Here is a 27,435-nt window from a genome sequence, read left to right as displayed (position 1 = left end):
CCTTAGGTTGTAAATCGTTCCACAATGTTACTAAAGAAAGTTCTCCTCTCAGACAAGACACCCCCCACCCCCAGACAAGCACCCCCCCTCTCAGACTCCCCCCCCCCTCCCCGCCGGCAAACCGCTCGCCGTTCCCTCGTGACTCGGACAAGGTCGGTGGGTCCAGACTAAACACGTTTCCCGGCTTGTTAGCCCCACCACTCCGGATGGAACGTACGCCTGACTACCGAACTGCCGGGCAACACACAAACAAGGCTCTCTGATCACTCTAACAGTCTTAACAGGGCTCGAAATTTATTTTTGGGGAATAGGTGGGCTCGTGCACAGAACATAAAAAGTTAGGTGCACAGGAAAAAAAATAGTGCACAACATTGGGTAAGGTAAAATGTCAGCAAAACCTTACCTCTTTAGATCATTAGAGCTTAATATTTGACTTTGAAATTCTATAACGTCCCTAAGAAATTTTAACAGTAGAAATATTCCGTTTTTTTGCAAAGCCAGCGTAATGGTCATTACACCAAACGCAATGGCACAAAATGTGCTAGTAATACTTCAAAAGTTCTAATATTTTTTAACACGTACAAGTGTAAAGATATGCTGTGTGTTAGTGTACAATAATTCCTTCACAACCCTACCCAAATATAATAGGTGCACCAGTACACCCACGGCACATGAACACTCAGTATTTCGAGCCTTTCAGACACATTACATGTTCTACGCCCAGGCGATGACAGATCCAACCCGCTACAATAGACTGCAGACCGACTCCCACCGAACGGAAAGGCTCGTTTGTTTGTAGCAGTTCGAGAAAAATTCAATCAAAAGATCGGTTTTCCCGGGTGTGAGGATTAGAGGTGGCACTTAAGAGCCGTCTTGACTGTACCTTAAGGCGCTGTCGTAGATTTGGTTTCACGGTGGCTGAGCTGATTAGACGTGAAGTCAAGATTGTATCTTCTCCTAATGCACAGCTGAGAACGCGCAGCACTTAAATCTCCAAGCAGATGTAAGGGCGGCAAGACAGCATCCAAAGGGCCCAAACAGTATCTAGCTGGCCCCGGTGGCTACTGTTTTTGCCCTTTTGATGTAGCGTCTACTAACACAATTCCACCAGGGTACATAATTAAGGGTTAATGACCCGCCCCGAGGTGTATATGGTGTCATAACGCCTGGTCATGTGCTATAACCACCGAATATGAGGTGGTTATAGCACATGACCAGGCGTTATGACACCATATACACCGAGGAACAGGCGGGTCATTAACGTTATTATCACATAGCCTATCCAAACTGACCCATATAAGAGAGACAAATTTCTGTATAATACATAGATTCTTTATTTAATACTATACATGTAAAATCAATCCATTGTACATATTATCTTCATATAATCCAATGTAAACAAGCGGTGACTTGTCTTCGAGCCCACACGGTTATAAATTGACAGGTTGTTAGACGCCTAGGTGTGGTAAGAATCGTACATGTTTACCTCCCCTTTGCCGCAAGTTGTAGTTTCCCCGGATAATTATTAGTCAAGCCGGAAAAAAAATCCCACAGAAGCGCACACATATCGAGCCGAGATCATTGTAGGTACAAACCTGTAAGAATCTGGGCGATTTTGACCGTAATTCTTTCGATGCCAACACATCGGTTTCGGGAAGTTACGTGTTCGTGACTTGGGTCATGGGGAGGGGGGCGTTTGTTTTGAACAAGACGACATCACTTTGCCAGTAATATTTTTAATTTTCATCAGGTAAAACCCCTCAGAAACGTGAACATACCGGTCTGGGGTCCTCTTGGGTAGGAACGTAGGAGGTTTCATGGGAGATTTCTTTGTCTGCCATGATTTGCTACTTCGGGAAATACAATGTGATGAGTGGGGAGGGGACTCTGTGTGCCCGCTGCTTCTTGTTGGTTACACTCGTCAGCTTCCTTGCCCCTCAACTGCTCAAGTATGTTCCTGGGCGTCTTCCCCAACTTCCCATGACCCGAAAACTGACTCTAAGTCGCCGTCTGACAGTTCCTCGACGAAAAACTGTGGTACTCTTATGGCGGACGTTCGAACGCGTTCTGCGAACGATCGCCTGATCTGGGCCGGTTCCACTTTGACGGCGGGGGTGTGAAAAATATTGTTTTTAGTCATTCCGTTTGAATTTTACTTGAATTGAATTTTTTCCTTTTTTCATGAATTCTTCATGTATTCTTAGGACATTTGGGGGAATTTTAAGACAATAAAGATATTTTAAACAAGGTTAAGAAAAAGATTCATAAAAAAAGATACCCCCATCTACAAAATGCAACGGTTTTGTTATGGCATGACGTCAATAAGTGGTGTGTTATGGCGTGATAACAGACCACTTATTGTGGGCAATGGAGGCTTCTGATTGGTCGACACCATCTGGCCATGTGATAATTCTACATAATTCTCCCACCCTGAAAATATACGTCCAAACAGATCTCCAACCCAGTAACGTTATATGTATAGTGCGCTTCTGTATTGGGGACGGTGCACCAGAGATCTCTCAAAGCCACTGTTTTTCAAAGTGACGGATCTATGTAAATGGATGGAAACTGTCTCGTCACCGGTAGACCTGCTTGGAAATTAACAACACCTGTGCATTGATGAAATAAGACATTCATGTAATAAGGTACGCCAAATGACAATTGCTCAAGCAAACTTTTATCCGGTTGCTTGAGTACCTTCCATTCGGAGCAACACTCTCTTTCTTTTTGCCTTTATCACTTTCTTTGTGGTGTTGTCAGTTTGATACTTCCGCTTTTCTAATAGGGTAAATAATGTGAACGTCTAAAAGCGCCTGTGCTTTAAGTATGGTGTTAGACGTACCGCGTACCGCGAATGACCTTACAAGTAGATAGAAGAGTCACTTTCACTTAAGAGCTTTTAAGACGTCTTAGTGGCTAGTCGGAACGGATTTAAGATAAGCCTTTAAGTTCAAGAGCTAGACACGATTCAAAGCAAAAAAAGAAAGGGAAGGAAGTACTGTAAGCGGTTTATTATCCTCCTCAATGCATTCTTTTATAATGTCTTGAAAGACGCGAAACGGAAGTTCGAGTACAAAACGGTGTCAAGCGTGCGTATAGAACTCATTGAACGTGCTTTTGAGCTTGGTCTTGCTGACTGCATTGTGACACACAGCATTACTGTACCTGTAGTAATCCGTTAGGACGTAGAATTGTAGAACTGATGTCATTGCAATTTACGAAACCAAAGAGACTCTAATGGTACGATAAAACACACACGAAACATCCTCGGTGTAGCAAGGCAATATGACACATGGCAAGACTGTAACGGTACAATCTACTCAGGGTCCATGTTGGGCTGTTACACCGACCCCATCCTTGGCCTATGTCGTCACAACTGGGTACAATCTACTCAGGGTCCATGTTGGGCTGTTACACCGGCCCCGTCCTTGGCCTATGTCGTCACAACTGGGTACAATCTACTCAGGGTCCATGTTGGGCTGTTATACCGGCTCCACGTGCACCCTTGGCTTATGTCGTCACACAGTGGATATCCTTGGTGTAGCAACGCAATATGACATACTGACAAGACTATACCTGGGTGCAATCTACAAGGGGGGGGCATTCTGGGCTGCTACAGTAGATCTACCTGTGGCCTATGCCGTCACGCCCTTGCCGATGTTACCCCAGATTATTGCAGAGTTCGCGGGCTGAGGTCACGAAGGTGGCGGGGCGGAAAATTAGAACAGGCTGTACGAGAATATACGGTTCAGAGCGGATACGGGACAGTCCAGTATGTGCTTCGTTAGAGATGGTTTCTATCCCCGACATATATGATCATATTCTTCAAGCAGATGTGGGATGGGAGGATTGTGACGTCATTTTGATTTGCCCCGTTTCCAGGGGTCTAGCCGTCAGATCTTGGGGTCCCGTCAGAACTGTCACGAGCCTTTTCCGCTGGAAATCTGCTAGGTCATTATCGACCCTGCCCCTTGATGACCCTTGATCAAAAGGCCTAGTATTCCAACCCCCTTCGGGTGTCGCTCACCACTCTAAGTCTAACGTGCTACTGGAAAGGGTTGCAGTCCTTCGTCAAATCATACCGAAACCTCTAAGCGAAAGAATGACCTTTTCCGAAAAGTCTTTTCTATCACAAAAATGCTCCGATACACAATAGTGTCCCAGTAGTCTAATTAAGGTTATTCTAGGCTTGTTGTTATCAAAGGCCTTTAATCAACCCTTCTAATTGTAGTTGAAAGATTTATGGAACAGGAGACTCTATCGGACACTCGTCCAACCAACAACTTACGGTGAATGAATGCCAATTTTTCAAAAACATATTCTATTAAAAAAATGTGCTGTACAGGACAGTGTCCCAATAGTTTAATTAGGGTTATACCGTACTTGTTGCTATTAGAACATCTAATGAGCCATTTTAATTGCAGTTGACAGATATATGGAGTAGGAGACCCTGTCGGACACCCGTCCCACCAGCACATGCGCCTGTTTCCTGCCCACCTTCCTGTGGTAAACCTCCCCGTCTGGGCCGGGAGACTCACGGCAAACTGTCCGAGACCACATGTTTGTCAAAATCTAGGGAAAACATTTTTAACCTCCAGTTCAATGAAGCTAAGTTAGTTAGGTCCTTCCCACACAGGATGGTACATAGGGCGGCGCGCACCTCCGTTTCAATAGCCCTTGGGCCGCACAACTGTCTGGGTCGGGAGACTCACGGCAAACTGTCCGAGACCACATGTTTGTCAAAATCTAGGGAAGACATCATTACGCTCCATCTCCATGAAGAGTTCTGCTTAACCCCTACCTCTTAATGAATGAAAGACCATCATTGTCCATTCAAGTCTAGAAGGGTTAGGTACAGGTCGTCTATCGTTGTAAAGCGGTCGAACCTTAGACTGAGGACGAAGAATGACGCTTTCTCGTTAGCCCCAAATCGTAATTATTATCGTACGACTTGGCCATATAACAAACTTATATAGCAAAGTATATGCACGAGTTACACATACATAGTATACATATATAATTATGATAAGGACCCAGTCATATTCGTCGAATGGTAGGTTTGCAACAGCAAATTGAGGGTGTTTTAGGGACCGTCGTTGGTGTATAAAAAGCTTGTTATACAGAAAAGGTGGCCATGGATCCTTGTCAACAGTAGGATCTGTCATAGCCTCGCTAAAAATCCAATGACAACAAAAATCCGGTCCGACAAAAATCCGGTAGGACAAAAGTGACCTTTATGCATGCTCAGCTGGCGGACAAACGCCTACAGGAGCTCAGAGACACCGAAGCAGGTGGTGCAACATGATTGAAACCTTTGTTTGTTTGAAGCGTGTATAAATATTTTATAACTCGATCAAGACCCTCAGGAGTTCTTGAATGCGTTTTGATCTCTGTGAATGTAGACTTACATTGTTCGAGTCTACATGTATATACTGAATGGCGGAACAAATACACCAAAACATATGTTACATCATGAATGAAATCTCGTTTAATTGTTTGAACCTTGTACAAATACTGTACAAATTAAGCAAGGCCCTCAGGACTTAATTGCTTTGCTTAGAAGTAAGCCTGTGCATGTGTCTTATGTTGTCTGAGTCTATATACCGAATGGTGGGGAAAACGCCTCCGCGACCTAATAGACACAGAAACAGGTGTTTCATCGTGATTGAAAAACTGTTTGTTTGAAACGTGTCCAAACATTGTACAACATGACTAGATCTTCTGTCCTTTCCAAAAAGCTTGGGTGACTTGAATGCGGTTAAATTGAGTCTATGTAGGCTTATGTGGTCCGAGTCTATATGCTCTCCGTCGGGGCAAACGCATACGCATTGAAATCTTGTCAGTGTGAGAGCTATATATAGCTAGTACATCTTTTCATCTTAACTACAATGTACTTGTTAGGTTAATTTCCATCGAGATTTGAATCATGCACAGTTGAATTGTCTATATACCCCATGTTTGGACGAACGCCGTGTGGTACATGCCGAAGCACACAGTACATAATGATTGACATCTTGGTGATTGACGCCAAGGCAAGTACTGAATAAGTCAACTTTAGTCCTATATTGGCTGTGTTTAATTGCTTGCCAGTGTAATTCAAAAGGCTGTTCTCTACTCGATCCAAAGTCGTCCAAGTCTATATACCTTAAGGTTTAGGTAGTCCTATAGTCTTTTCATGCCGCAGAGGAAGTGCGTTGTTATCCACTGTGGCACGGTGTTGGAAGGCGGAGCCCATTCCTCTCCTTCCAGAGCCCTTTATTTCCCCAACCGAAGTCAGATAACCATCTCTATACCTTGGTGGAGTGAGGAAAGTCGCATTAAGTGCCTCTTCCAAGGTTCAACAGAGGTGGCATGTCAGGGGATTCGAACCCAAGACCTCTGGGTTCTGTGTCAAACACCCAAACCGTTACGTCAACACGACTCCATATTTGTTGAGACAAACGCCCACAGTGCGTAGGTTACAGGAGAACCCCCAGACGCCATGTACGGAAACAGGTGGTTTGACATGATTGACAGCTCATCCGGACGACACGTGTGCAAATATTGTTCAGACCGTCTGGGAGAACTCTGTACAGTGTTGCCTGTCAGATAGGGATTCAGAAGGAGTCAGTCGGTGCAGAAGACGCGGTCAGATTAAAGCTTGAATAAAGGATGTTAAACTTAAATGTTAAATACGACTAGTTTGAAGCTTTGAGGAGCTTTCTGGTGGCATCTGCCATCTATTTTCAGATTGAAGCTTAATTTCAACATAGTTGGTCTAAAAGAGATGAAGGCAGAGACAAAAGACTATTGAAGAGGCACTTTTAGTCTTAAAACGCATTTAACAAGGCGATCAGAAATGACAGACTTCAACCCCCCATACTGCTTCGAGAGTAGGCCACTGACACAGATTGACCTGTCGGGCCTGGTTGTGACATGTTCGGGATTGTTCACATACATATCCAGCCATTACTCTAACGCTTTGAGAACTCTCACTCTTGATTACAACACCTAAACTGTCTCTCTATGCCCACAGGTGCTGTTCGTTCGTCGGTCGTACCGGGAACGGGAAGCAGACGTTGTCTGTCGGGCCGGGTTGTGACATGTTCGGGATCGCTCTGCACGGGATCAGGCACCTGAGAGAACACACATAACACTCATATATCTAGCCTCAACACTTAAACTGTATCTGTGTCGTTCCACAGTTGCTGTTCGTTCGTCGGTCGTACCGGGAACGGGAAGCAGACGCTGTCTGTCGGGCCTGGTTGTGACATGTTCGGGATCGTTCTGCACGAGATCGGACACCGGAGAGAACACACATGACACTCATATATCTAGCCATCTCGCCTCAACACTTGCACTCTTACTCAACTGTCTCTCTATGCCTACAGGTGCTGTTCGTTCGTCGGTCGTACCGGGAACGGGAAGCAGACGCTGTCCATCGGGCCCGGTTGCGACATGTTCGGGATCGTTCTGCACGAGATCAAGCACCTGAGAGAACACACATAACACTCATACATATATCCAACCATCTTGCCTTAACACTTTTACTATTGACTATAAAACCTAAACTGTCTCTCTATGCCCACAGGTGCTGTTCGTTCGTCGGTCGTACCGGGAACGGGAAACAGACGCTGTCCGTCGGGCCGGGTTGTTCGGGATCGTTCTGCACTAGATCAGGCACCTGATCGGGTTCTGGCACGAACACTCATATATCCAGCTATCTAGCCTCAACACTTGAACTTTTACTTTTAATCATAGCGGTATCTTTATGCCCGTAGTTGCTGTTCGTTCGTGGGTCGTACCGGGAACGGGAAGCAGACGCTGTCCATCGGGCCCGGTTGCGACATGTTCGGGATCGTTCTGCACGAGATCGGGCATCTGATCGGGTTCTGGCACGAGCACAGCCGGCCCGACCGCGACGAGTTCGTCAACATCCTGTACGACAACGTCAAGGACGGGGAGAGACACAACTTCGAGAAACTCTGGAAAACACAGGTATGTCGCTCGTTCTCATTTAAATGTACACATTTTGTAATCTCCGTTACCGTTAGAAGTAAGACGCTCCTGACATTAAGATATGCCACATATAAGGTACGCAACTGCCCTTTTTGAAAACTACAGTTTGACATCTTATATGTGGCATATCCTAATGCCAGGAACGTCTTATTTCAATCGGTAACGGAGATTACAAAATGTGTACATTTGAATGAGAACGAGCGATGTTTGATTTAACCTTAATACGAAAATTGTGTAGTCACTCTGGTAGTGTTGCTCCCAATACTAAATATAAACGAAGAGCTACAAGAATCTTGTCAGTGACAATTGATATACAGGGTTTTCCTATGACGTCATTTGCGCCATGTTGGAGTTGCTGCTGGACTCCAACATGGCTGACGAGGGATTAGAAATTAGAATTATGACATCAACGAAAAGCCTGTTTAAAAGGTAAGACATGCGATAACATAATATCCACATTTCCAATATGATAATTCAAGATTTGTTGTTATTTGTACTTTTGAGTACAGAATCTTAGCTTTATCCAGGTACTTATCGCATATCAAATGCTGTAAGTGGTTTATTCGTTTTATTTGTCAGATTAACTCCCTGGGCCAGCGGTACGACTACATGTCCATCATGCACTACGGCTCTCGCTATTTCACGAAGAACGGCCGCGAGACTTTGAGCCCGAGACAGAGCAACGTCATGATTGGTCAGCGGACGGCCCTGAGCCAGATGGACATCGTACAGGCGAACCTGCTGTACAAATGCCACAGAGTTACAGGTGAGGTTGTGTGCTGTTTAAGTTACTGGTTTGTTTTTTCCATGAAAAATGAAGGCATATTTTGTACTCTGTGTGCGTGGGTGTGTGGATGTTTGGCAGAATATATGAAAAACTTCTCGTTTGATTGCCATGGTATTTGGTAGGTTGGTAGATGTTGTGAACCTAACGGTTGTGGCAGATTTTGTGTCTCCTGGTGGCCAATCTTGGTACTGCAGCACGACTTCCGGTTTTTGTATCTTTGGTCCTGGACATGATGTGGTTTTGTTTCTGTTACCGGTACTGTTTTTCTTGGAGACTTGTGATATCTTAATCATATAAGCACCGTTTTATTCCTCGCCTCCTACAATTTACTTCCAGATTCAGCAACTACACGCACGCTTTCAAGGGTGAAACTAAAATAAACTATTGGCATGAATAATAATTCCATCCAGGAGAAGCACAAGAAATCAAACATCACAAACGTTACCTCTACACTCGATTTCCAAAGAAGCTGATGGATGACTTCGAACCTCGAAAAGTTGGTGAACACATAATTTCTTGCAAGGAGGGAAACGTCAAAGGAAGATTTCCCCTCTTCCGCCAACAAAGATACCAGAACTACAGACAAAGGTCATGAACAGTTTGTTTCTCAGTAGGGATTCCGTGTTCCGACTGACATCTTGGCGCTTTTCTTGGCAAGTTGGTGGCTGAGATACATGTACACTTGTTCTCACTACAATCCCTGCTGGCGGGAGGTCCTTTGTTCTGCTGTTGTTGAACTTGAGCCAACTCTCCCACCTCTGAATGTTGTTGTGGGACTTGACCTTTGCACTTGACCCCTTCTCAATGATGGTACAGGGAATCGCATCAGGCAAAGTTGTGATTATATCGTAAAGACTTATGAATATATTTTTAATTCCTATTTGTGGGCAGACCTAGGCCTTGGTCTAAGGAAGCCGTGATTGGATTCTGAGACCGATTTAAGCGTTTTTTTTCGGAAGGTTGAATGTTACACCACTTACATTCGTCCTAAGATTGTCATCTACTAATATGACCTAAGATTGTCATCGTCTTAGGAGGCTGGAACAGAATAGACCGTCGGTATCGGTAAGCATCTGAGGCAAACGTTTCCGCAGCTGAATTGTGTACAACCCCTGCTAGCGGGAGGTCAGCTGTTCTGCTGTTGTTGAACTTGAGCCAACTCTGGATGCTGTTGTGGGACTTTACCTTTGCACTTGACCCATTCTCAATGATGGTACAGGGAGTTGCCTCAGGCAAGGTTGTGTTACTCTGGTTTAGAGGATGACCAAATATACTTATGAATATATTTTCGTGATTTCTATTTGAGGATGGACCTTGACCTAAGCAGGTTTCTGTTACTCTGGTCAACTGAATTTACTAAAAAATACTTATGAGGGTATTTTCGTAATTTCTATTTGTGGATAAACCTTGGCCCGATGTAGAAGTTATTAGATTTCGGGACAAATTTAGGAATCGTTCTGACAGCTTTCAGTGTCGCTCCTTTGGCTAGATATTACCCCTATTTTGGCTAGTTTCTACACGTTTTTCAGTCCGCAGAGAGGTCTTGTTTGTTTAGGCTAGAAATGGCCAGCAAGGTTTTGTCATTTTGTTTGCGGATATAGGTTCTGCCCGCCCAAACTTGGCTACAGTATCATTAATGTCCCCCTCTCATCCATCCTTCTGGAGTCTTTCTGGCCCGTCCCTACCGGTAGTGGGTTTATTCACCCCCGCACAGAACGTGATACGCCCGGGTCTTGTTCATGTAAACCGACGTGAGATTATTCCATTAAGCAGTCGAAGGACAGGTGGACAAGAAACTTTCCTAGAATTACATAGGCCCCGTCAAGTTACCTACATGGACGGCGTCGCCCTATGAAGTATTTAGTTTCTACGAAAATAACCAAAACAGAATGGCAATGTGTTACAGGTAAGCATGAAGCAATGAAAAGACTTCTACTAACATGATCTTCGCATGGCTTCGTATCTGAGCATCATTACTAGCTAGCGTAATACATTTGTTTCTACACTATTTTCTAAAAGAAATGTTCTCATCCCTTAACTATAGTCTGACTTCCTACAACAAAACAATACACGGCGAAATCTAATTCGATAGCAAAATAGAGCTTGGTCATTCAATGCAGACCAGTCAAGATGTGATTGCTTGAGAGTCATATATTTATATGTAGTTATTGTGTGGAGAGCACATTCAGAAGTCCAAGATGTTTTAGCTATAACAGTTCTATCTAGAACAATTCGGACCAGGCAAGCAGCGAGGAAACATCTCATCCTTTGCTCTCCTAAACTAGTGGCTATCACATAGTAACAATTTTGAATTGGTGCGTTTAAACAACGATCTTGATCATTCTTACATACTAGAGTTAAGTATTTGTGCTACATTGACTTCAGGTTTGCTATGTTAGTTTAGCGATTACGGGGTCTTTTTGTAATACTAATTGGAATTGATTTTTCTTTTTGTTTGAGTTGAATGTGTGATAGTTGTGTGCACATTTGTTAAAAATAGAGAGAACGCTAGCGACCCCAACAAACACCCCTCCCAATGAAATGGCATGGCTATCCTGCGACGTCACAAAATCAAGATGGCGGCCACCACACATGCCAACGGATCCAACAAAGGTTTTGCTACGCAAACCTGTAATTACCTTGTTGTGTGTTCCAGACTGCGGAGGCACGATATTCGCCAACAGCGGGAACTTCACGTCTCCGAACTACCCGAACGAGCTGCCGTCCAACATCGGGTGCGCGTGGATCATCACGTCAGAGGAGGGGAACACGCTCACGCTCAACGTCACGGACATGGACCTACAAGGTCAGGTTCAAATTATCTCATTACCTTCGTGATAACGGAGGTATTGTTTTCAGTTTGTGTGTTTGTTTGTCTTAGTGTGTGTATGTCCTCACTATGTCCGCAGTCCGTGGGGCAGGATGAAAAGCGGAAATGGTGTAATAGGATACTTGGAGAATTGAAAGTCTGGTTTGGCCCGGATCCAATGTTGTTTTTACTCATGGCTACACCCACAGTTATTTCAGGTTCTTAGGGTATCCTCTTGGAGTTAGTCCGTGTTTGTGATGACAGAGATGAAAATTTCTTCCGGTATAAAGAAATTTACAGCTATGAAATTCGTCATTGAACGTCTTGACAATAGCTAGTCTTCCACCCATTGCAACATTTTGGTGTTGAGAGAATGTTGACCTTTGTCGTTAGGGGCAATGTCTGTGGATCTGAGAGGATGCAGTGTTTGCGATGAATGTTTTCCAGCCTCAATCAGTCAATGGCAGTCTCGAACATACACTGTTCAAATACTACAAATGGATACCTCTTCAGAATGACACATCCTGCTGTAACTTTCTTACCTCAACAGGTGTAGAAGATGACAGCGAATGTCGTAACGAGTACATCGAAATCAGGGACGGTATGGGCGAGCTGGCGCCTCTGATTGGCCGTTTCTGTGGCAACGACACGCCCACCTCCATCGCCTCCAGCGGGCGGAGCCTGTGGCTGCAGTTGGTTTCCCGCGGTCCACCAGCGCCCCCTGTCGACGGGACAACGCAGTACAGCGTGTCGAGGGGGTTTGCGGTCAGTTTCGAGCCAGGAGGTGGTAAGTTTGGTCACCTTTGTTGTTTTTGGATTATTTCGCACGAATATCGAATTCTTGACCTAAAATGGTCATTTGTTGTCAAAACTATCGTCTGATAATTCTCGTTCCCAGTATGTGAACACACCCTGGTGGAGAAGACTTATAATTAGTTATCGTCTGATTAAGATTACTTGTGTTAATGTCCTTTGTCAATTCTCGTTCCCAGTGTATGCACCCTGACCAGGATTACTAAATGTCGTCTGTCACTTCTTGTTCCCAGTATGCGAGCGCACCCTGACCGATGCTACCGGCCGCATCAAGAGCCCCAGCAACATCGAGACGTCACTACAGGGCATCGACTGCGCATGGCAGATAGTCGTGCCGGAGGGGTACTACGTGGCTCTCACCATAGAGAATATACAACTTCCGGGTAAGTTCAAACTTATGATATTTATGTTCACCGTCACATAGATAATGCCCTGGAAAGGTGTTTCAAAGGAAATTCGTTGTTTGTTTGAATAAGATAGCTAAAAAAAATAGATTGACCTCTTATATTTCTGGTGGTGGATAACGTTAGGGCTATTGATTAACGTTAAAACAATACCCATAAACTTTACGGGACAAGGCACTATGCTGAAGGTTATCGAGTCGATAATTGAGTCGTTTTTTTTAATTTTTGGATGATGACACACTTCGTTATCGGTATACGATTCACAACAGTGCATTGCAAACATAACACTTTAAACCTGTCTTCTACTCCCAGGTTACGACAGATCGGACCACCAGTGTCACCTGCACTTTGTGGAGATTTTAGACGGGAACTCCTCTGACTCCAACATCATCAACAGACTGTGCCACTCCAGTCAGGGGGTGGGGCTCATCTCGTCCGGGTCTCAACTCAGGATCATCCTCAAGTCCAGCCCCAGTCTGCAGCACGCGTCATTTTCGGCGTCTTACACTTCTATCGGTAAGCACACCCATAACTGACTAGGTTACTGGAATGTAAGGAGAGAGAAGAATATTACTACCATGCGTTATTCATGGCGTCTTACACTTCTATCGGTAAGTGCTCTCATAACCGACTAGGTTACTGGAAAGTAAGAAGAGAGAAGAATGTTACTACCATGCTTCATTCTCAGTGTCTTACACTTCTATCTGTAAGAAACTTTGCGCGTGGTAATGTGCCCATGACTCCAGTCCAGGAAAAAACCCCCAAGAAGAATCAGCTCCAACTACTAATTTCTAGCCAAAATAGAGTCCTTATAAGAGCTGTAAAGCTTTTGTAAAGCTTTTGTAAAGCTCCCGTAAAGCTATTGTAGTGTGGAGTTATAGACGATGTCTTGGTCATACATCGAACGACCGTTCTACGGCGAAAATAATTTCATCAGGTTGGAAGAACATAGGATTCTTTTTTCACAACCGGTAATTCTCACCTGCTGGTTGACTGGTTCTGTGTGATTTTATGGCGCTGAAAGATTATTTCTTTACATTCTTTCCCCGACACTGACGAGAGCATGACCGATAACGGTGGTGTCTAGACGGCCTGTGCCGAACGATAAGAGAAATCCAAGCACACTTACCGATCAACCCCTAACGTTTTCCACGAAATATACCATTATGTGATGCCCTATTTTTACAACAGTAAGAGTCTTGCTTTTTTTCTAGACATCGACGAGTGCATGTCTGATAACGGTGGTTGCCAGGAGGCGTGTCTGAATCTGGACGGAGGGTACGCCTGCGGCTGTTCTTACGGCTACGAGATCGCTCCGGACGGAACTAGCTGTGTAGGTAATGTACTCTCACATTCTTATTGGGCAATGTATTTTTTAATGGGAGCTATATACTTATGGACACAGTTGAGTGTAGACTATAAGATCGTTTGATATTTTGGGTTGTCACAAGGGCTTCTCTAGAATCATTCGAACGCATTTCGCGTGTGCCAGGTGCGCCGCTGTCGAAAATTCGAATACCGAATTCAGACGTCGGAATTTGATGTTGTTACAAGTTTTTTGTTCGAGGACACCAAACTTTATCAACTTATGGCACATTTCACATGTTTGTTTCTGGTGGGTATAACATGAATAAAATACAACACGTTGCCTCGGTCCCAGCCCTCCCGCGGTTCGGATCGACCTCCGGCCTTCGGGCGATCCGACCCACTTTCAGGCTTGGGCGATACAGAATACACCGTGCTGTATTCTAGATTTACTAAGTCGAAGTTTTGTTGTGGTTCCAGATGTAGACGAGTGCCTGACCAGCGACAACAACGGCGGCTGTTCCCATCTGTGTGTGAACACTCAGGGCGGGTATCACTGCGACTGTCCACAGGGGTTCACTCTGGCGCACAACAAGAGCACGTGCTACGGTACGTATTCATGTACTCTTGTAGCAAATCCGTTTGTTTTTTATTTGACATGAACAAATCTGGACCATTACTAGGCCAACAACATGCAACAAAGTAGCTTTAAAACTGTGTGCTATGAAAAACTGATTTACAGAATAGACGCAGAATTCCGTTTCAGCACCAAGGACAGGTATTAATCGTGTGGGTGCTGAATGTTCAAATCAGGTATTGCACTAGGAAGTTAAAAAGAATGACGATAACTTGCCACTGGCTACACAGAGCTGAATAGGTTAGCTTGTTTTTAAAACAATCAAGTGGTGCCTAGCAAGAGACCGATCTATATGTTCCCAACTCTCCTTCTCAGATAATAACGAGTGTGCTGAGGTGCACCTGATCCAGTGCGAGCACCGCTGCCTGAACACGGATTGTCATTTGATATGAACAACCTTGGATCACAATTTGGCCAGAATTCAAAACAGCTTTAAGCTGTATTCAAGCAAAGACTGATATCTATAATAGACACAGAATACTGCCTCAAAAAAGCACAACAACCATTGTTCCTAGATGATAACGTTTTCAGTACCAAGGTCAGGCACTGTGCAATGTGAAAAATACAGGTTTATACCTTGTATACCCTTCCGATCTTCATAAAAGGTGCACATTCATGTTACGGTTCCTACAAGAGACCACTAAATATGCTACGTGTTGAATGTGAATTGCCATGAATAACAACCATGTGTCACATCACTCCCAGACAATAACGAGTGTGCTGAGGTGCACCTGATCCAGTGCGAGCACCGCTGCCTGAACACGGTGGGGGGCTACAGGTGCTCCTGCCACGCCGGGTACGTGCTGGCCATGGACGGCAAGAGGTGCGAAAGTACGTATGATCACATTTCCATTTTAAAATTTTTTGCAACATTAAGGGAACATTTCGTTTTGGTTTTGCCACATGAAGTGAAACAGATGCAAATAATCTATTTTAGTCGTTGCCGTGAACACATGATATACAGCCAAACTTGGTCTAAACAACCACTCAGTGAAGTGACGGAGCTGAGGAAAAAACGCTTGGTGGCTACGGGTGGTTGCTCCTTAAAAAGAGGGTCTTAACTATGTAAAATTGGATGGGACTATTTTCGTATGATTTACGATTGTAGGTGGTTGGCTGCGCCAACTGCAGATTTGACTGTACAACAACATTCTCAAAACGTTACAATTACAATAGATGAATGTGATGATTTTTGACGGCAAATCCTAGATAGTTCCTTTTGAAATTCAGAGTGGCCTGTGCCAAACGTTTTGTTTCGGTTTGTTTAAAGAAATCCCTGGTTGCGGAGGAACACCACACAATACGATACGATACAAAACAATGTCCTTGATATATACACTTTTGAATACGTCTTTTAAGTGACCGGTGTTAACTGTAATGTCTTTAACTTTCTTACAGAAATCCCTGGTTGCGGAGGAAACCTGACGGACCTTGAGGCGGCTTTCAAGTCCCCTGAGCTGCCTGTGGAGAACCCGTACGACCTGGACTGTATCTGGGAGATTATCGTGGAGGAGGATCTACAGCTGTCACTCAGGTGGGTAATATAATCTCCTAGCAACCCTTTACATAAACATCGAGTCACGTGTCTTACATGTGGCGTTCATGCCCGTACGACCTGGACTGTATCTGGGAGATTATCGTGGAGGAGGATCTACAGCTGTCACTTAGGTGGGTAGAAATACAGAACGGTTGCTTAGACTATGCATGATGTACAAAATGACCAATAAACTGATGGCCGTACCGAGTAGAAAGTATCCAGTACTAGGTCAAAAAAAAGGAATAGCCATGCCTTCAAGTACAACCCAGTTTAAAAGTTCATTTTTCCCTAAAAATGTCGTAGAGTGGAACTCTGGAACTCACTTAGTCTACTAAAAAGACGTGCTAACTGCTGCAAAAACAAGGAAAACACTGAGACTAAGTGTAACCGGTTGCCTCACTACATTGTCAGTTCGCTACAGTCCTTTCGCTACATGATAGAAGTTGCTTCGCTATATGGTACAACTAAATGGCAGAAGTCGTTTCGCTACATTTGCCTGACCCAGAACCTAAATCTGCTTGGGCGAAAAATGAGGTAAATCGAGAAACATTCTTATTATCTCTTTCTATAGGATAGCGCTGGAACCGTGGGAGGATAACGACGTGTGCCGCGAGTTCGTGTCGCTCCGGCAGGGCTCCAGCCCGGACTCCCGGGAGCTGAGGCTGTGCAACACCGCCGACGCGCCCGCCATGTACCGCACACACTCTAACATCATCACGGTCCGGTTCCGGTCCTCCCCGCCCCACACCGGGGGCTTCAGGGTGGAGTACTTCACCACAGAGAAGAAACACCCCTGCGGAGGACTGGTCACAGGTATAGTCTCACTTGATTTGTTCCTGTTCTCATACCACATGTGATCGAAAATCTCTGAATTTGTTTGCACATGTTTCAAAACACGAGAAGAGGCAGGTAAACTAGATTTTTATGACATTCTCTTTCAATTTTGTTTAGTTGACATATACTGAATTTAGCCCTTCTGGGAGTGGATATGCTTAAAGATCATTGTCATTGTCACTATTTAGGGGCATAGAGGAACAACAATCTACTTATTTTATCAATCACCAAACACACATTCACCAACATCAGTTCGTAGAGGTCATTTCCAACTTTCGTTCCGTAACGTTACAGAAACTGCTCAATTTGGTATCATCCATAAACCGAAAGATCCTTCATGTCCGACTGAGGTCCCGCGATTTCAAGATGGACAATTTGGTACAATTGAATATCTTCTCTTCCTTTGTTCAAACAGGGGGAAAGGCGATCCTACAGTCCCCAGGATTCCCTGACTACTACCCTAACCGAGTGGACTGCGTCTGGCGGATCGTGAACAGGAGAGGCCGTCACGTCCGGCTGAAGTTCCGCGCGTTCGAGGTGGAGAACCAGGAAGACTGCACGTTCGACTACCTGGCCATCATGGAGACGAGCAGACAGAGCCACAGGCTTATCGGGAGGTTTGAAATCTTAGCTTTACCTCTAGATTTTATTGCCAGCTAGAGAAAACAAACAACCAAACGAATAACAAATAACAAAATAAACAAGCAAATGCTCTTCACTATTACGGAGACTAGCATACAAAGTCACGGGTGTATTGGAAGGTTGAACAGCGTTTTTTTCGTTGTGTCTATGAAGGTTAAGGTTAGACATTCAGGTAATGAGATACGCAATACAAAAGTTACTCAAGCAACTGGGTTAGTTTTGCACACGTCCGACCGTTTACAAAACGTGTCCAGATGCTTGTTTGACTAACTTTTGTAGTGAGTTGTTTATGGGTTGTCTTCTTACTGTTCATTTCAGACGAAATCTCATAACCATAGTGATGAACTTTGACTCATAGGTCCTCTTGCCCAATCTTCAGTCACTCATTACATTTTGTACAAACGGACTTAGTAGATATCACCCCATGCCGCCCGTAAAACTATTGAGAATCAATTTATGATTGGGTTAGCTTCAAGTGAGACTTTTTCTGAATGTTTTTGTTATTTCTTACTTCAAGGTTCTGCGGCAGCAAGCTCCCTCCCACAATTGTGACGTCAGAAGGCGATGAATTATGGGTAAAATTCCAGTCGGACGGGACGGTGCAACGGCGAGGCTTCAGCGCGGTGGTGGAGGTGGAATGACCTCTGACCTGACCTCTGACCGCTCCCGTGGATTCTCGCAGATTCTCGTGGTTCTGGTCTCGTGCATCTGGTTGAACTTGAAACGTCTACCGGCTGAAAGGACGACAGTAGCAAAGTATCAAATACCCAGATTTTTGGGAGTAATGAACGCCAGTTTTTTTTTGTAAAAAGAGACCAACGTGTATTTTTGTTGTTGTTAAATATTGAATGTTAACGATACCGCCGCATCGGCAGAAGGACCAGCAATGTAAATTCCAGGACATATTTATTTCGACACCATTTTTGTTGAAAATAGACTAGTACATTTCGACACTTTTCTCGTGAAATGCCAAGTAATAATACTTGCTGTGTTCTTATGGTGCTAGTTTTCGTTGATTTGGGTTTCCTCCCATCCTCGAATGGTGCTGTTGAGAATTGTACATCCATTGACATTGATAGGAATAGCAGAGTAGCGTAGATTCGTGATAATTGTACATAATAAACTGTAAAAGGAGGGTCATGTACTGTCAAGTAAGATAGATAGAGACATATCATATGCACCCTCATCAAGCTCCTTTCGCCCAGAAATCACGGCAGACGTGTTCTCGTTACTGTTTGAGATTTGAACAACGCAATTTGGTAGAAAGTTGGTCGACACTAAAAGTCGTACCCTGCACAACAATACTACACAGTGCCACATGTCCAGTCCTGTGGTACATATTCGTCGCCAAGTTCCCATGTAATGGCGTTCTCCAAATCCCACCTAGTGTTGAGAACACGTCGGCACCGTGCTATCACAGCCGTAATAGACCGATCCTGTCGAACACAATATCGAACATATAGAACCCCCTGTTCTATTTCGAACACCTCCGTCAAAAACAGCGCTCTCACAGCAACTACATCCACCCCCCTCCCGAAAGAAATCTACTCAGTGGATGTAGCATTGAACAAAGAAGTAATTGCCTTTTTCTTTGGCCCGCTCTGAAAGGGTTTCCGAGCAAGGAAAAACTCAACAGAAGTCAGTCCCCATTACGAGCGGCCGCGGCCATTCTTGTCCGTCAAGCGCTGTTTTTGACGGAAGTGTTCGAAATAGAACAGGGGGCGTGGATTCGGGATCGGTCTATTTCCGGGCGAATGGAGTTTGATGCGGGTGATATAAAACGCTTGGCTTAGTAAGTCTTACGATACGCTATAGCCAGCTGCTATGCGTGTCTGATGGTAATACACCGAAAGATAAACATACCGATTGATCCATTCAAGGGACAACATGACACAGTGGTTCTACCGAGTCTATCACCAATGGCACACTTTTAACTGCATGAATTCGCCGTAATCTCAACAAAAAGTGGAGTCACTTTGCTAAGCAGTTCACCCTTTCATCACCAAATCTTCGCCGAAAATTTGCAGGACAAATTTTCTGTCTGACAGCCTAGCTGAGGGGCCATTAGTTTTGTTTTTGTGGCGTTAGAAATATTTCACCCCGGCGTCTACCTTACTTTTACGGTTGGTTTGAAACAGCACAATAAAACGTTTTTGATCCTGTACTGTTCTTTTCATTTATCACTATGAACTTACATGCGAAGTAAAATGTTGTCAGGGAAACGTTTTAAAGTGCACGTAAACTTGGCATTGAAACATGTAAGAGATAACAGTCTCCGACGGTAGATGAAAAACACACAGAAGTAAAATGTAAGGGAACAGCGTTTTAAAGTACACGTAAAACTTGGCATAGGAACAAGAGATAGCAGTCTCCGACGGTAATCACCACCTGGCAGAACATACAGGAACTGCAGTGCGCCACCTGCAATGGGGCTTCGCTACGGCTCTCGTTTCTGACACCGGGTTACCCCTACTCTTCTTTTCGATAAGTGTGTTGGGTTCTTTTACGTGCAGAAGCTCCCTAATACACGGGGCCGACGGCTTTACGTAACCACTCTTAAAACATGTCCTAGCTGGAGTCTACCCTGGGATCGAACTCGGGCCCCAGGATCCCCGGCATTTGATGCAGATGGCGATACAGCGGGGATGCGTTACCGCTTGCGCCGGGGGGACTGGGGAATATACCATGTTATCTGTGTCAATGAAGAACCCATCAGAACTCGATAGGCTGACACGCCCTGATTCCCTACTCCGATTACATCGCCCCCGAGGTGTAAAAGGTTAAGCCCTAAGCCCTGTGGGAGGGGTTCTATTAAGATATTGAATCAGTAATAATTGCCTGCCAATTCGTGACGACGGAGAAGTAATCCGCTTTGCATGTAATGTAGGTGTGAACAGACCTAGGATTGGCACGACTCTCTATTCTTCTCCACTAGTGTGTCCTCACTAGACCTTTCTTTTCTGAACCGCAGTTTTTGAGTGTTTGCTAACCTGCCAAAATGATAACATGGGATAGGAACAACACATACGAACGCAATACTCTCATATAATTAAGCAAATGTACATACTCTGGACAAAACATGGAAATCTTTATTCGTGATTCATGTTTCATAGCCAAAAGCAATCATGACGTCTCAATTACTTTGGCTGAATCTGTGCATCTTCGAAATATTTACTGGAATGCTCTACTCTCATCATTATTCAGCAAATATAGATATAATCCAACCACTCTAACTGGTAAAGGACTGTTTATGCTGTTTTTTGAATTAATTTTTCAAAGAAAAATATGAAGCACAGTGGTTGACCTATACAGCGGGAAACAATGGGTCTTAAAAATACATTTATTGCCAGAAGTTCAAAAATTCCAAATATGATCAAAAAATTATAAAATGATAGTAAAAATTCAAAATTTTTTCTTTCAAGCATAAAATGACTAATGTCCACAGGTCATAGTTTGAATGCAAGGTTACGATAAACCAGACAGCATTATCGTCTTACAATATGCGAAGTTTATTCAACGCAGACTGTGCTAGCCAAATCATTGGGCAGCCATGACGCACCAGGCGCCAGTACGCAGCTACCGTCTCATCATCCTCTTTTCAGAATTACGTTTCTGAGGCTACAATAGCGGGTAACCATCGGCATTAAGATTGCCTACAGCAAATCGATCGAAGACTGCGTCAGAGCGCTCATAGGAGTCGTCTCAACCGTGGGATAATTTGATGGGTCGCTGATCAACAATGTGGATTTATATAGACTGTACGTATGGATTAAATCTAAGTAAAGTTATCGTTACTTACGGAAGCAATGTATTGAAAGAGGGCAGCGTCTCGTATAGGCTTATTTCTTCGTAGTCTAGTGCCCACAGTTGGCACCTATGAAGACAAGCATCCTGCATACGTTGATGAAGATCAGACATCCAGGTAGCAAGATACGCCAAAAATAGTTACTCATGCAACTGGATAAAATTTTGAAACAGTCATCCGCTGTCTTTCGTCAGTGACTAACGATAGGACTAGGAAACCAGATTTATACCAAAACTCTAAATAGGTATGTTAATGAGGTTAAGACAAGCAGCCTGCATTTCTTTAATAAGAATCGGAAGAAAAGAATTCGCCATGTTGCTGTCATCAAACAAATGAATGGCGGCTCAATGCAGAGCACTACGATATCCCTTATCAAATGGCACGTTTCCTTAATATATCCGGGATAGACTGATATTTCTTCAGTAAGAGTGGGTAGAAAAGAATTCGCCATCATGATATCATTGCTGTTATAAAAGAAGCAAATGACGGCTCTATGCCGATTGGTACTGTAGCTCCTATTCAATGGCATATTTGCCAATATATCGTCACGCGAAGGCTACCGTGTCAACCCTCCTCACTCAGGTGTAGGAACTGACACGGTCATCTTACTCGAATATCTGTATCTGTACTTCTGTATGATCTTAATAAATATTACGAGTGATTGCCATACATTTGCCTATATATTCAGGATAGAAGGAGGATAGCAGGCTAAAAGTAGATTCATCGATCCGTCTCCCTTTATGCTAGCTTGTCGTGGAAAGAACCGGTATTTTTCAAGCAGGCATCCCGGCATTAGTCGCTAGGCCCATGTCATCTCTAGCCTTTTGATGGAGGACAAAACAAATGACTCAGAGGACTGGAATATCTGAGGGAAAGCTGCGATTTCTAACAATTATGTTTGATGCACGACGTGATTTTACCGTTCTCATATCATGTTCACGCAAATGCTTTGCTACGTCTTATAACTGTTTTTTCCGATTGATTGAATACCTTGCTATTAATACAAAGCAACCACTATGTAGTCGGTTGGAGAGATACAGATGCGATTCAATCTTCTATCACTTTATATGACGGAATAGGAGCGAACAGCCTAAAATTGTCTGGGACGAACAACTACAAAGAGACGTGCGGTTATTTTCAACCAGGCTTTGCCTTTCACAATGTGTTGATGAGCAGCATAACTCGAGAAGGCCTAGATGGACCGTTCTAATTTTTGATATGTACGTTATGTAGGTCTTGATGAGGCCTACCTGGACATGATTAGATTTTGGGCCCCCTAGCGGCTTGTTACGGTACGCTGAAGTTCCTTTTTTCATATCTCGTTATATATATTGTATGGGTTTTTGTTACATAGTTGTGGCTAGATTTACATGCGTTAAATGTCGCCGTAAAATCACTCCTAGTCCAGCGGCATAGCTGAAAAATTGTGCAATTTTTTTCTAAAAGAATCACAAAAAGAAAGGAGAACTTTGAAGTAGAGTTTAGCATTCCACCCGAGTGTGCTCCTGCGTCATTCGGGCCAAATTGAAAATTCATTGAATTCAGGACGGCGGTTATATGACGGGCACCGATCGATAAGCTAGGGCCGGCACTTACTCAGGATCCATCAAACCGTCCGGCCAAGTTTTGTGAATTGCCTCGGAAAATATTTGTCAAGTCTAAAGTACCGTTTGCGTCAACGGGAAATGAAAAGACGGCCGGAACGGTTTTGATGTTATAAATAGTCGATAGCAATTTTCTTATCCCACTGATCATGCGAGCTTCATTGGGTTTATTTGCTCTCGTTTTGAATGTTTGACTGGGAGAAGCGACCGAGGCCGGAGGACTTTCTTACAAAGTGTTGCCGTATATGCTTGGGTCCCAATTGGAAAAAAAGGGACCCGCCGGGTAGTCGACGTGCTGTTTTTGTATGCACTTTCGGTCGAGACCCCTACGTGGCCCCGTGGGGCACCCTGCGGCTCCCGGGGAAGTCTGAGGCCCGGCCGGGACCCCGAATCATTTAAGCTCGGACTTGAAATCAACGCGGGACCCGATAATAGATAGACGCCCCTACCCGTCAGGGGCCCGACCGAGACTACACCCCCTACGGGCACCGGTGCAGTTGTGACCTAAGCATAACTACCAGTGTTATAGTAGTCCCTAAGAACGCATTAGGGGAAGGGAGCCATTATTTTGTCTTTTTGACAACTACTAGTACTCTGGCATGGGAATGTCGTTTGAAATATGTTTTGTGAGAATTTTTAAGTTATTGTGTCGACATAATTATTTTAAAGACATAAGAACTTCAACCAAGTAAGAGGCTAAACAAGACAAAAGCTAGTTTACGTTTCATAAACGTTGAGTACACAAATAGTACTAGGATTGCATAAAAAGTGTTTGATAAGAATGAGGATTGCAACTGAATTTTCTTGAAGTTAATGTGTACCTGTAAAGCTTTGGTCCCATTTCCAATCCAGGGCCCAGCCGGGCTGTTTTCAAAAATGAAAAAAAAGATGCACATCAGGAAAATACACAAGATACAGTTAGGAGTAATGTTTTAGGTTGTGTGTCTTTTGTTTTCTTTTATATCATATTTTTCGTTCCCACAAGCTTCCCGGCCGGGCCCCGGATTGGAACTGAGACCGAAGCATAACTTATGGTAGGTGACCTTGCCCTTAGCCTCCTTATATATCTTATCTGTATCTAAACTCTACATTATCTACATGATCTGTAGATACACCGATGTTCGTATTCGGGACACGGAAAGTAATCCCGCAATTTGGCACCGTGGATTACAGCGGATTCGTCCTTCCATTGCCTCCAGTTTGAATCCAATTACGGCGTTCTTACGGGTACCCTCTACAGCTATTAATACCAGGTCATCGACTTTACTGGTAACCCTTCAGAACGGGGGCAAGGATTAGAAATACAAATCTTTGTAGCGTTTTGATAAATTGGAACCATGTCAGCATACTGTTAATGCTGCTGTAGAAAAGAAATTGCATATTACGGAGGAAAGGTAATCAACTGAGAGTAGAGCATATATGTATATATATGTATATATATGTATATATATGTGTGTGTGTGTGTGTGTGTGTGTGTGTGTGTGTGAATGTTTATGTGTGTCTGTATGCCTCTGTATGTGTGTGTGTGTGTGTGTGTGTTTTTTTTTGTGTGTGTGTGTGTGTGTCAGAAAGAGAGAGAGGCGGGGAGAGAGAGAGGGAGAGAGAGCGAGCGCTATGATATTCGATTAATGACTTCACACATACATTTGTATGGAATCATGCCTTAAGGTTACGAGACCTTTTTTTTCGACTTTGAGCACAACATGTTTTACAGAGCAACGCTTTCTTCATTATCTAACAGGATGTGAATGAACCATTCCGTGCCCGTTCCCAAATACAGCTATTTGAAGTCTTTAACTGATTTTATTGGTGCAGAGATTCAGACAATTTGGGGCGCCAAGATCGAGACATATCTGGTATCTCTAATTCTGTAAGATTGATGTTGAGTCTCCACCAATTCCATGTCGGCATGTCGTGAAATCACATTCAATCAATATCCACTCCACGATCGCTGCAAATCTGATTCGCCCTTCAGGATATACAACTTTTTGTGATTGTCTTTCATTACAGCAAGGAAGTAACGAAGACGTTGATTCCATTAGTTTCATCTAATCCGATCGATTCTTCGATAAATTGAAATAAACACAGAAGCAATCTTCACAATCTAATCAAAGCTTTAGTCGGCCTATGAAAGTTTTCAAAAGTTGGATTCAGCTGAAATTGGCGGGGATTGTGGGCAGGTTGGACGCAGCTGATAAGAATGAGTAATAGAGTCTTGTTACTCGGTTCTGTTGGTGGATTCCTCTGGGGTTTTGGTTATCCTGAAAAGCCCCGAGCTTCTCCCCCTAATCTCACGTTTTGTAACGTCGCCGCTGCCGGCCCATTTATTCTCATTCGGAGGAGGGTTCCGCACCGCTGAGTCCCGTTCTGAGGAAAACGTGTTCAAACAAAGTTTATTGCAAATACATGCCTCAGGGCGAACTGCAAGGACAAACAACACAAATGATGATGAAAAATGCAATGGTATTAAGGAATGTAGACTACATCTAATGTTATGCTACATTCTGAAATATGCATGGTGCTAGTTTTCTTGGGTTTGACTTCTTCTTTTGAGGCAGTGGAAGACGAAATTACCCACTTCTTTTACATTTTAGGGGTTCTTTAATTTTAACAGTAGAATTATTTTCTCGTGGTCAGGAATAGTGGGGAAGTAAGTCCGTATTTGACAGGCTGGTAAATAATTGGTTTCTTATATCCTCATAGAATAAACAGTTAGAGATGAAACGACTTTCATCTTCACATCTTCCACTGCATTTGAGGAGCAACATTTACATAATTATCCTCTCTTACACAGGTAGTTTTACATATCGTCCTTCTTAATCTCCAGGGGCTTGGTGTATTCCAAACGTAGCTTCCGCCAGGACTTCCTACGAGGGAGATGGTTAATGATAAGGTGGCTAGGACATGTTCCAAGATTGCCAAGAACACGCCTTGGGTACCACAAGGGAAAAGAAGGGGGTAGGTCAGCAAATCACATGGGAGAGAATCGTCATGAGGGACCTGGAGAAACTGGGCTTCACTTGGCAATTGGGAGGGAGTGAGAAGGCAGGCTCTGGATAGAAGAGCGTGGAAAGCAGTTGAAAGCGGCGACGACGATGATGATGACAGGGGAGGGGGATTAGTGTGCAGCAGACATAGGGTTAGTAATTGGCCAGGAGTGTCAGTTCGCGGGAAGGGCATCATTTACCCCTTGAGAGTAATTGCCTGGGCAAATCCGATGGTGGCCAAACTGCAAGTTAATATTATCCTTATAGCCAACATAGTTAGTCCGGCAGAGACTATAAAAAACTCACAAGTAGTTAAGTTGATGAAGGTTAGACATCAAGGTAATAAGATACGCCCAAAATAGTTACTCAAGCAACTGGTTAAAATGTTGAAACAGTAAAAATTTCTCAATTGTTTCCAGTTGCTTGAGTATACGTAGTAACTATGTTTGGCATCACTGTCTAGTAGTTAGTTCCATCTACGTACAGCACATGCTTTGTAAAACTGGAGCCAAATACTATGAGATGAAATAATACATCGTGCATAATCAAAATGTAACAGATATGCAATAAGGTGTTGCCACTCACGTGACCATGACGTAATTATTGTCCGCCATGTTGTATGGTTAACCCCTGACTTTGCCAGGTATATTTGAACTTGAATATGTTATTATAGTCACGCAATTAGAACAATCAAGACAATTAAGACGATAATATCTGAGACTGACTCATTATCAGTCGACCAGTACGGCAGCTGCCCTTAATTACAAATCAAAACTATACCATGGGATAGGAACAGCGACAAGAGTAATGCTCTCATATAACCAAATGTACATTCTTTGGACGAAAAATTTGAGTAAAAATATAATTTTCAGACGAGGCATTTTCATTCGTTTCACCAGAGCCAAAGGTTACTCAAAGTAGCGCGTGTATAAAATTACAGAAATCCTAAAGTTGCTAAAAGATAATAGATTATAGATCAAAATTAGATTGCTTGGCAATGTACCAAGAAAAAAGATGGGCCTACGAAACATTGTGTAACGTCGACGCTACCATCTCATAAATTTTCATCTGTTTAAGACTTCCGGTGACGTTGCCTCTCCACGCCGACGTCCGTTGCGACGGCACGGAGCTCCCATCCCAGCTACGCACGTCATACGTCACTATGACGTCACGGAGGTGTGCCACGTTCCGTATCATATTCGTCCGGCCGCGTCTTCTATATATTCCTTGCCAATAGGTTAACGGCGTCAGACGATAGGGAGTCGTGGCTGTG

At 43.8% G+C, this 27,435-nt stretch overlaps 1 protein-coding gene across 1 annotated transcript in view; it reads left to right on the top strand.

The window, feature by feature from the left end:
- LOC136423513 (bone morphogenetic protein 1-like) overlaps nucleotides 1-19,928 on the top strand; it is a 38,552-nt gene extending 18,624 nt beyond the window's left edge. Inside the window, exons 4-16 of the mRNA XM_066411699.1 lie at nucleotides 7,761-7,977; nucleotides 8,578-8,764; nucleotides 11,442-11,591; nucleotides 12,145-12,381; nucleotides 12,641-12,790; nucleotides 13,124-13,327; nucleotides 14,026-14,148; nucleotides 14,597-14,725; nucleotides 15,459-15,584; nucleotides 16,152-16,287; nucleotides 16,862-17,103; nucleotides 17,540-17,741; nucleotides 18,284-19,928. Coding sequence (XP_066267796.1) covers nucleotides 7,761-7,977; nucleotides 8,578-8,764; nucleotides 11,442-11,591; nucleotides 12,145-12,381; nucleotides 12,641-12,790; nucleotides 13,124-13,327; nucleotides 14,026-14,148; nucleotides 14,597-14,725; nucleotides 15,459-15,584; nucleotides 16,152-16,287; nucleotides 16,862-17,103; nucleotides 17,540-17,741; nucleotides 18,284-18,407 — 2,227 coding nt within the window. The 3' untranslated portion in view covers nucleotides 18,408-19,928. The remainder of the gene's footprint in view (nucleotides 1-7,760; nucleotides 7,978-8,577; nucleotides 8,765-11,441; nucleotides 11,592-12,144; nucleotides 12,382-12,640; nucleotides 12,791-13,123; nucleotides 13,328-14,025; nucleotides 14,149-14,596; nucleotides 14,726-15,458; nucleotides 15,585-16,151; nucleotides 16,288-16,861; nucleotides 17,104-17,539; nucleotides 17,742-18,283) is intronic.
- The last annotated feature ends 7,507 nt before the right edge of the window (nucleotides 19,929-27,435 follow it).

The sequence above is a fragment of the Branchiostoma lanceolatum genome, chromosome 17 (assembly GCF_035083965.1).
Source record: "Branchiostoma lanceolatum isolate klBraLanc5 chromosome 17, klBraLanc5.hap2, whole genome shotgun sequence".
Taxonomy (NCBI): Eukaryota; Metazoa; Chordata; class Leptocardii; order Amphioxiformes; family Branchiostomatidae; genus Branchiostoma; species Branchiostoma lanceolatum.
The sequence above is the reverse complement of the archived record's forward strand: the minus strand, read 5'-3'. Positions and strand labels throughout refer to the sequence as shown.